A 10308-nucleotide genomic window follows, 5' to 3' on the forward strand; every position below is an offset into this window, starting at 1 on the left:
ACACACATTTTCTCCTCGTGTAGGTCTGAAGCATGTGTCAGATGAAAACAAGACCCATAAGAACCCCAATCTGCGTTCACAAGCCACACCGGTCAAGACAAAGTCTCCTGGGAACGTGAACTCACCCAGAGCAGTGGCCCAGAAAAGACCCCCTCTGCTGGAGCTGGAGGGGAAGAAGTGGAGGGTGGTACGTCAAATGTTCACTCCCCCTTCAGAGATCAATCCGGTATTTTCCACCACAGCCAGTGTCGCAGATGAAACAATCAGTCCCCTTGTCGTTGCAGGAAAACTTTGAGCAGGCACACGACCTGGTGATCGAGGAGACGGAGCTGAAGCAAGTGGTCTACGTCTTCAGCTGCAACAACTCCACCCTGCAGGTCAAGGGCAAAATTAACTCCATCATCGTAGGTGAGCTGACTGAAAGCTGATCGAAAATATTTGCTTTGTGATGAAATCCATGAGCTCTGATTACGTTTTTCTTTCATCTACGTGTGTTGACTCTCTCCAGACAACTGCAAGAAGCTGGGTTTGGTGTTTGAGAACGTAGTTGGGATTGTGGAGATCATCAACTCCAAATCAGTTCAGTTACAGGTGAGATGACGTTTACAAGATGGCTGTACGCTGACTTCAAAATACACACAATATATTATCGTCTTATTTAAGAGTCGCTTATCAAGTATTTTACGCTATCTTGTGTTAAAAAAATGTTTTCGATGTTTTTTATTACCTAGAGGAACAGTTCTTTACATTGTTTTAGAGGGAGATGCTGAGTTTCTCTACATCAGATGCCTCCAAAACTCTGCAAAAAGGGAAAATATGTGTTTTTGATCTGGAGATGGACTGTCCCCTTAATGTGCAAATTGCGCCACACATGCCTGTTAGTAATTGCAAGAGGTCTCTCTTTAGGTATTGGGAAAAGTTCCCACCATCTCCATCAACAAGACAGAGGGCTGCCAGGTCTACCTGAGCAAGGACTCCCTCAACTGCGACATCGTCAGTGCCACAAGCTCTGAGATGAACATCCTGGTACCGCAAGGAGATGATGATTTTGTAAGTATTTCGAGACAAGGGGCAAAAGGGTTGGCTGTGTTGGCAGCTCTCTCTCCTGGCATCTGGATTTGTTTTAATCCAGTGTTGAAGTTCTTGTTTTACAGCTGATGTTTTTTGGTTGTTCAACAGAGGGAGTTTCCAGTGCCCGAGCAGTTCAAGACCGTTTGGGATGGCTCCAAACTGGTGACAGAGCCCACAGAGATCGCAGGCTGATTGGTGCTTCAACGTCATCACCATAAGCACACCGATTATCATCATCACCATCGATTTTAAAACAAAATAATCGCTGTCCACCTGATTTAATGGGTTTCAGAGATTTAAAAAAAAAAAAAAAAGGGATTTTATACTGAGATTAGCTTTCAGTCCACTTGTTGTTTCTGTATCTGTGACTTCATGATGTCTCTCTAGCACTTTGAAACACATCCACACAGACAAAGTGAATCTACACTTGCTTACATTTCTGCTCCATAGCAATAAAGGCATTTATGTAAGAACATAGAGCTGTTTAAATAAAAGCAATCCTTTTGATCCGCTTATCTTTAAAATATTTTCTGGAATGCCATTATCGATGTACTACATCTGCTGTTGTTTCACTGTACGAGTTCGGTGGCACAGTTTAGACCACAGCAGCAGTTAACACATTATTCTGCAGAATAGGCTGAAGAGTACAAAACATGCACAGGAATTCAGTTGCCAAGCAGACATGATTAACTTAGAGCGCGACTATTTTGGTGTATTTACTATCTAGTGAAGTGTATCTTAGTTACCTCTTTACATGTGTATAGTGCATGGTAGTCTCGTAGCACCTGTTGCACTTAGTGAGTGAAGTCTGTGGAGCACTGTTCACTTTTTGCAATAACAGCTGGTGTCACAGTCTTGCTAGTAGCATAATACTGTATGAAAAGTATAATCAGGCCAGCTCAAATGGATGTAACAATGTCAGGAGACATTCAATCAGCTTGATAAAAAATAATTAAAGAACACCTGGCTAGTAATTTCTCCGATTTAGAAATCGAGTTGAGAGTAGTGCATTTATACACCGTAAAATACTGGCAGTAGCACGAACTATCACACTTCAGTACTTCCTAACCAACTTCCCTTAGTCTCACTTGTACATCACTCTTATTTCGTACTAAGATGTAGCAAATGGCACCAGCATAAGGGAGAAGATCATACACACCACTAATGCTTTTCGAACCCTTTAATTTACATGAAAAAAATGTGATGTAATTGTGTAGCATTTTTCAAATAAAATCAAAACCCTCAGTGCTTGCTTCTTTGTGTTATTGCAACAGATAGTTGTACCTCGCAAGACATTTAAACATCACAGACAACATTAAAAAAAAGGAAGAAAATACAAAAGATATCCAAACGGAAAAAGGTAAGAAGACAGTCACAGATTTAAAGCTCTGGCAGCATGGAAATCCATTCAAAAGTAGAGATGGTACCAGTGTAATTATCCAAATCTAGACAACAACTGACTTCAGAGTTTCAATAGTTTCCTTTCAGTGTTTGATCACCAGATTTCCCTGAGAGTCTTGAGTAAAGAGCATCTCGTCTTCCTCCTCCTCCTCCACCAATGATATGTAAGCACTAGTTCTCACTGTCGCGGTGCTGATGTTACTCTGATCCTTGAGTGGACTCCTGCTTTGCAGACCTCTGTGCGCTATCACCCTGAACCCTTCAGAGTCCTGGGTGAACAGTACGGCCAGACTGTCCTCATCAGGTGCTGTGTATGACTGCTGTGGTTCTCGTTTTTTTAGAGGAGAGTAGCTTGGTTTTGTCCACTTAAACTGAGAATCATGGTCATCGTTTTTATCCGCCTTTTTCCACAGGTGAACAGGAATATGTTTTCGGGGTGATGGGGTTTTTGGTTTTGTCCATTTATGATTTGAAAGAGGTTCAATATGAGGAAGAGTTGAGTGCTTTCTTGGCAACTTAGACGACAAAAAGCTGCCGTTTTCTTTCTCGTCGCCCTGAGAGGAATGAACATGTTTAAAAGATTTTTGAGTTGAGGTTCTCGCTTCCACGTCCATGTAAATACCAAAGGCATCCTCACTTTGGAGACTGTTTAAGAAACTTGTCTCAGAGTCACTAATGTCCTTTGCTTCGGTGTTTTTCGGGTCAGTCAGGTTATATTCACCCTCAGAATACTGGCTACAAGTGAACAATGGGTCCTGACTCCAGGCCTGTGGAAGAGGTTGACTGTCATATGGCAAATAGGAGGTCACAGTGAGCCTCTTCTTACTCTGTGGTGGATTTATCTCCTTGAATTGCTCCTCCTCAAATTCAAAGTGCATTTTTTGAGAAGGTGAACGGCTTGCTGTCTGCTCCTGACACACTGCTTCTTCAGGAACATTTTTACTTTTCCACTCATGATCAACACCAGGCTCGATGTTATCGAAATCAAGATCTATTTCACGTCTTCGTTTTGTCACAGGTGCACATGTGGTTGAGGCAGATGGTGAAGGAGGCACACCTGGATCCATGTTCGGCTCTTCAGAAGTAGACATCTTATTGAGAACTTTTGGAAGAATAAAAGCATCATGTTAATACCAACAGATATGGATGGTAAATTAGTACACATCAATTACCTGAAGATGTTAATAATCCTAAGAAAGTGTCGTGACAACCTGATGACAGCAGAAATGTATAACTTGCAACTTACCTCTGCGCTGAGCTGTGAAGAAGGTTGATATGGCGCTCTGTTTGGTCTTTGGCATTTCCAGTTTGGTCTGAGTGAAGTTGAGTGCCACAGCCAAATTGTATCCGCCACCTCCAGCGTAAGGATTCAGCAGCTTAGATATGGGACGAGCGAGTCGTTTCTGGAACATGAGATGTGCAGATAAGATGTTACTGACTTAAAGTGATATTCCTGATGTTATTGTTGCTGCCCACGTCTTTGTCCTGCTTTTACTGTAACTGAAATACCTAACATCATGTTTGTTGTTTAAACGTGTTTCTTGATTTTAGGTTGCCATCTTTATACCTGACCACAGTACACAGAGGAACTAGCCTCTTAGCTAATTCTGGCATATTTACAGTAATGCGCTTTAATATGCACTGCCCGTGAGGAATAAACCTAATAAATGAAAATAAATGTCATAAGGTAGTAGTGTGTGTTTTGATCATCTACTGTGTACAATGTATTACATTCACTGCTTTACTGAGAGGTAGAAAAAAGGCCATTAAGTCAAGCTAGTTTCCAGTTACCTGCTTTGCTCTTCCTTTCAGCTGCGTAGTGTCCAACCACACACCACATTCCTCTCGAGCAGAGGTCTTTGGTGCTGATTTAGAAGTCTTCATGGTGGCGAGAGAAGGACCGATCTGAAATACATTAAATATAGTTACTATCTTTGACTTTCCTGAATTCACACCATCATTTTATTTCAATTCTAAGCTTTAAGACTGGTGTTGCCAACGTTGCTAACAGCTAATTATAGGTGGCATTTGATAATCATAGCTTTAACGTACTCTGGTTCACCTCACAACACAAATGTGTATATAATATATGGACTGACCTCATAAAATTGCCTAGGAATGTTTTCAGCTTTCCTTTGCAGTCACTGCAGTAGTCTGACTCACGTAACTATCTTTTTGTTCATAAATTCGTCCTCGTTACTTTTTGTTTGAGTCTGGCGCCTTGACGATGGGCTGCCACTGTCGATTGACTGTGTGAAAACAATAAAATATTATCAACCCGTAAATCCAGTATTTGCTGAAAAAGCTCCTTTAAAATGTTAGATATGAATTACCCGACAATAAACTAACAATATTTGATATTTCTAAATGTATCTTAGTATTAATACATTTTTAGTGAGGCACACAGGGCACCTAATATTTTGACGTCTTCTGGTCCTCGCTGAAGGGTGTGTTTACATTGACGTCACAGCAGTTTGCCGAAAGGGTAAGTAAAGTGTCTTTTGATTTCGTTGATTTGACAATAATAATGAAATGGCTTACATTTTAACACACCCTGCCTGTTACCACACATATGGCCACTAATAAAAATTTAGATATGTACCAAAAGGTATCTATATGGTCCAGTCATAAGAAATCATAAAGGAAGTGCTTACGAGCTAGCCTCTAAAGCTAACTTCGGGCTAGCTAGTTCGGCAAAACAAGATTTTGAAGGCTGATTGTCGACTATCCGAAGCAGGTTTCCTTTTATTCTCAATGTGTCAACCATTTATGTGAGTGAATGTTAGTATCGAGCGAGGTAATGTTTTAACACTCCGCGTGAAAGCATTGTAAGCTAGTGTATTGTTCAACTACTGTAGCCAGGTTGGGCTAGTGTGAACAGCGAACAAAGTCTATTTGTTCATCGATATGACACAACAGGGACATGGTGATTATCAGTTGAATTGTGAAGAAATGACAGCTGCCCCTGAAAGTCGACATGAGAGAAACTAAGGTTGAGAATAATTTCCGGTGCCCCTGCTTATAATTATTGAAACAAAATATTAACCCGACTGAAACTGCGGAGTGCTATAAATATCTCTGAACAGTGATGCGCCTCTATTGCCTAAGCAAGCCACACGCTTTACATATTTGGCAGGTATAAGGTTCATATTTTACTGCTTTAGACAAGTGTGTCAGAAAGTAAAAACAAATTACACTAAGAGTATCTTGTATGCCATCTAGGGTAGGGTAGGCAGCTACATGTGTATTTACAGTGTTCCAAAGCAACAATGACATCTTTAGATCTTATCCACATAAAACCTTAAAGGGGCAAACTAGAAATCTTTAATGAATTGAAAAACCCTTTAGGGGAACTGAAGTATTCAAAGAGCAGCTCCCATAATGGGCACACATCAGACATCAATAATCATGAGACAAATACACCCACAAATCAGCTGCATACAGGCCATTGAAAACATTTAGACCATCTCTTGAATAGAAAATAATGTGAGTATGTAAAAAAAAAAGATAATTAGTAAATAAAGAGAAGGCATTGCAGGTCAATCAGTTACGAGACAAACTGTAACATTAATCTTTTTCAGATCCAGTTCTGATAGATCAGCATCATGTTCCATGGGATACCAGTCACAGGAGGTGTGGGAGGAGGTAAGACATTTAAACAAATCGAATGTCTAAAATTAGAGTAAATTTATGGTGTTATCCTTTCAACAGTAAATTACAGTTAATGTCACTCAAAGCATGTAATACGTTTTCCCACAGCTCCGGCCAATAAACCCGAGTTGTATGAGGTAAGCTAAATAAAACTTTTCTTTGTTTCAATTTAGGCTAAGCAAACATGACTTTTAATCTATGTAAGCCATTTTTTGGCTAACTTAACTTCTGGCCAAGGGACAACAGTTGAAAATTAGCCTTCTGGCTAACATTGGCACATTTACAGTGATGTCGATTAATGTGCACTGTCCGTGCAAAATAAATAAACTTAAAGAAACAAAATCATTATTGAAATTACATTACACTGTTATTACAGTTTGTTCTCTATTATTTACATTGAAGAAAACCCCAAAATGTTATGGTTCCAATTCACATGAAATGCATCCAGGAATAAATACAGAAATATGTGATATTCTACTTGTTAGCCATTGAAAAGCCTTTATCTATCAAATTATGTTTTTTCAGGAAGTGAAACTATACAAAAATGCAAGAGAACGAGAAAAGTAAGTGTCACATTTATTACAAGTTGCCAGCCTAACTTGTACACATCACTGCCCTGAAATTGTGTTTTAATACCTCATTATTACCCCTGTTTCTGAAGGTATGATAACATGGCAGAGTTGTTCGCTGTCGTCAAGACCCTTCAGGCCCTGGAGAAGGCTTATATCAAGGACTGTGTCACACCTAATGAGTAAGTTGTACTTGATTGTTTATATTTTCTGTAAAAAAAGACTGACAATAATACCAGGCTTAACTTTGACTGTATTCTCTTTTGTTGGTTTCAGGTACACCGCTTCCTGTTCCAGATTGTTGGTTCAGTATAAGGCTGCTTTCAAACAGGTGCAGGGCTCTGATGTGGGCTCCATCGATGACTTCTGCAGGAAGTACAGAGTGAGTTCTCGCGTTTGGCTTTGGTTGTGAATATGGACTGTGCAATTGTTCTGCCAGTTTTTTAGATTTAGTATTTTTCTTCTGACTAGTCCTGCCATTCTCTTTCCAAGCTTGACTGCCCACTAGCCATGGAAAGGATTAAGGAGGATCGGCCAATCACCATCAAGGATGACAAGGGCAACCTGAACCGCTGCATTGCAGATATAGTTTCCGTACGTCCTCTCTCACCTTCATCATATTAAACTGTCAGTGCAAATAGGAGCCTTGATGATTGCCAGGTTACAAATTGTTGTTTTCTAAAATGATTTAGTATCTTCAGTTCAAGCTCTAAGTGGCTGAAGTGGTTTCACTTGATTTGGCTCATCCTCTGGTCAGTCAGTGATGGATGTGAATGGATATTGCCAGCTGTATCCCCTGCCAAGTTTGATCTCAACCCATAAAATCAGACAGTCTAATAAAGTCAGTGGATGGACAGCATGATACTGTCAAAGACCATGTGCTCTGTTTGTGTTGACTGTAAAAAAAAAAAAAAAAAAAATCTTATTTCTTTATTGCTGACACTGGAAGCTGGAAAACATGTTGAGCTTTGTGTCATTGTTTGTCACTTCTCTCCCCTCACTTCTCAGCTCTTCATCACTGTGATGGACAAGCTGAGACTGGAGATCAGGGCCATGGACGAGGTAAATCCAAAAAAAAAGTGTGCAACTTTTACATGGACTTAAAACATTTGCTTAACGAAATCCTTTCTATTGGTCCAGATCCAGCCAGACCTGAGGGAACTGATGGAAACCATGAACAGAATGAGCAACATGCCTCCTGACTCTGAAGCTAAGGACAAAGTCAGCCTCTGGTAAGTGAAACTGGATAACCCAGTTAGCACTATTTTTATTTTTAAGTGGATCTCAAGTGGACACAGACAACGTTCCAAATTCTCCCCTCCTAGCATTTCCTTGTGGTATTACTGTTGGTGCCGCTGTTGCGAAGACAGTGTAGGTAACATTGCTTCTACTCGCAGGCTGACAACTCACCAAAGCAAAAAAGAACAAACATAAGAAACCTGGATCTAAGTGTTATAGAAAAGTGAAATGAAACACCTGGTTGTATTAATCGGTGGGCAGTTTTTTGCAACTTACTTAAGAATACCAGTCCCTACTCATTAGAAGAGGACAGACATATCACACACAGACTTTTGACACAACACGGCACTATCTATCAAGTGAATGCCTGTCCGTTTCACTCTTGTTTAACCTCGGTTTCTGTCACTCTCTCCTCACCTTTGCCTCCTCTATCAGAAGGCTTCTTTTTTTTTTTTTTTTTTTTTTTGCAGTATAGAGTTTCCGAAGTGCTTCCAGTTCTTTCACTGTTACATGGGGAAAGCAACCTGGGAAAACAATGCTTCCTCCTGTTTTGGTTGCACATTGACAGAAGAGTTTTCATTGTGTCACAATGCAACCTTCATTTTTGTAGGAAAAATCAAGCCTAGGGGGAAGGCTGATTGCATATTGAAAGCAAAGACTATAGGGAACCAATTCTGTCATTTTTTCACACTGTGCCAACATTATTTAATTCAGAATGAAGTTGAAATTGAAGCAAAAAAGTTGACGATTGCCAGTTTCACTAAATTTAATGATTTAATAATAAATCAACTACTAAGCATTCAGTGTCTACACTGATCCTCAGTTGTGATAAACTTGCGCGGAAGCCTTAGCAGTTTTGTCATCTCTCTTGATGTGTGTTATTTCCTCCCAAGGTTGACCACCCTCAGCAGCATGTCCGCCTCAGACGAGTTGGATGATAACCAGGTGCGCCAGATGCTCTTTGACCTGGAGTCGGCCTACAATGCCTTCAACCGCTTCCTTCATTCCTCCTAAACCGTCAATCCAATTGTTGATCCCATTCGTCTGAACTCTAATATCTCTTAAGTTAAAAAAAAAAAAAAAAAAACCCAAACTTTCTCCTCATGGCTTTTGGTAGAGAGTGGGTTTACGCTGGACAGGCTTCCTGTCTCATATCCCCCCCAGTTCTTTCCATTTGTGTCCTGTGTTCTTTATTCATGTTCTGTACTATCCAAGCTCCACCGCCTTGTATACTCCACTGTGTCTGGTACATCATGCTGCCTGCAGCCTCGCCCACCAGGCTCGCCCTGTGCTGTGAGACGCTCCATTGGCCTCTTTTTCTAGCCAAACGTGTGTGATAAGTACTTTCAACATTGGCTGTATATTCACAAAAAAGTTTACGTCTAACTTTGTACTGTAAAATCAAAAAGGTCTAATTTTATACTTAAGTTTTGCAGAGCACCAGTAAAAAGGCATGATACAATTATATTGGGCAAAGTCCGCACATGAAGAAAAGGTTACAACAGCCAAAGCATTTATATTATTGGAGAGATGAATATATATTTTTTTCCTTATGGTTTCCTAATTCTATCCATTAGCTGCTCCATGGGGTCAGGTTGGCATCATTTGTTACTTTTGTTTTTCTATCACACACGTTTCTACTGTAGAATTCTACAAGAGCTTTTGTCGATGGAGTAAAAAAAGCTGACCTGTGTTGTCAGTTAAAGGAAAGTAAATGCAGCTTCAAGATGTGTAGACTGCACTTCAATTTAGTAATTAATTTGACACTATGGTGGAAGGAAATTCTTTGTGTACGTTTTGTAGCCCTGTTTTCTGTTAACATACGTAATCCATATTTCCTTAAGAAGCGAGGGTTTGGCCACATTGAGTTGGCAAAAGCGAGGTGGACGCACCCCCCCCCTCCTTATTTTGCTTGCTAAATATGTTTCAGCCCTCAAACACCATTAGGGAGAGCATATTTATTTAGATTTATCATTGTAAATAATAGTTTTGATTTTTAAATGAGAGCATGTAACACCTTTTTAGAAATAAAGATGAAAACTCTACCTCCAACTTCATTTGTGTTGTGTGTGAATCAGGTTTTTTTTTTTTTTTGGAAAGAACATATTTGTACCCTTGCATTGTCCAAATCTATTCAGCCTCTGATGTGACATTGTAATATAATAAAGGGGTCAAATGAGGGCGTGTCAAGAAATGTAAAAGGCACAAAAGGCTACTCACTGCACTGTTTGTTAATTCTAAGAGTTTTCATTCATGTTAATTTGTAGAAAGTTTTGTTTTGATTGCCTTCTGTGATTTTGTTTTTTATAGAATTTTACAGAACTATTTACTAGCTATAGCAACAGTCTAAGGAACCCTGGGCAGATCTGCTTATCAG

At 39.9% G+C, this 10308-nt stretch overlaps 3 protein-coding genes across 3 annotated transcripts in view; 2 read left to right on the forward strand and 1 right to left on the reverse strand.

Moving 5' to 3' along the window:
- The window catches only part of cap2 (cyclase associated actin cytoskeleton regulatory protein 2), a 25816-nt gene extending 23500 nt beyond the window's left edge, over positions 1–2316 (forward strand). Inside the window, exons 9-13 of the mRNA XM_030412716.1 lie at positions 24–187; positions 285–408; positions 509–591; positions 907–1050; positions 1180–2316. Coding sequence (XP_030268576.1) covers positions 24–187; positions 285–408; positions 509–591; positions 907–1050; positions 1180–1263 — 599 coding nt within the window. The 3' untranslated portion in view covers positions 1264–2316. The remainder of the gene's footprint in view (positions 1–23; positions 188–284; positions 409–508; positions 592–906; positions 1051–1179) is intronic.
- Positions 2237–4713, reverse strand: aunip (aurora kinase A and ninein interacting protein). Its single transcript, XM_030412717.1, has 4 exons — positions 4572–4713; positions 4264–4377; positions 3719–3875; positions 2237–3574 (listed from the first exon to the last, which is right to left on the reverse strand). The coding sequence occupies exons 2-4, from the start codon at positions 4354–4356 to the stop codon at positions 2556–2558; spliced, it is 1269 nt and encodes a 422-aa protein (XP_030268577.1). The 5' UTR covers positions 4357–4377; positions 4572–4713; the 3' UTR covers positions 2237–2555.
- Positions 4714–4867: 154 nt separating this feature from the next.
- vps28 (VPS28 subunit of ESCRT-I) lies at positions 4868–9983 on the forward strand. Its single transcript, XM_030412997.1, has 10 exons — positions 4868–4957; positions 6054–6117; positions 6232–6260; positions 6649–6686; positions 6785–6874; positions 6969–7074; positions 7185–7286; positions 7701–7754; positions 7833–7924; positions 8825–9983. Exons 2-10 carry the CDS (start codon positions 6078–6080, stop codon positions 8943–8945), a joined length of 672 nt encoding a protein of 223 aa, XP_030268857.1. The 5' UTR covers positions 4868–4957; positions 6054–6077; the 3' UTR covers positions 8946–9983.
- Positions 9984–10308: the final 325 nt, after the last annotated feature.

Source organism: Sparus aurata, chromosome 3 (genome assembly GCF_900880675.1).
Source record: "Sparus aurata chromosome 3, fSpaAur1.1, whole genome shotgun sequence".
NCBI classification, from domain to species: Eukaryota; Metazoa; Chordata; class Actinopteri; order Spariformes; family Sparidae; genus Sparus; species Sparus aurata.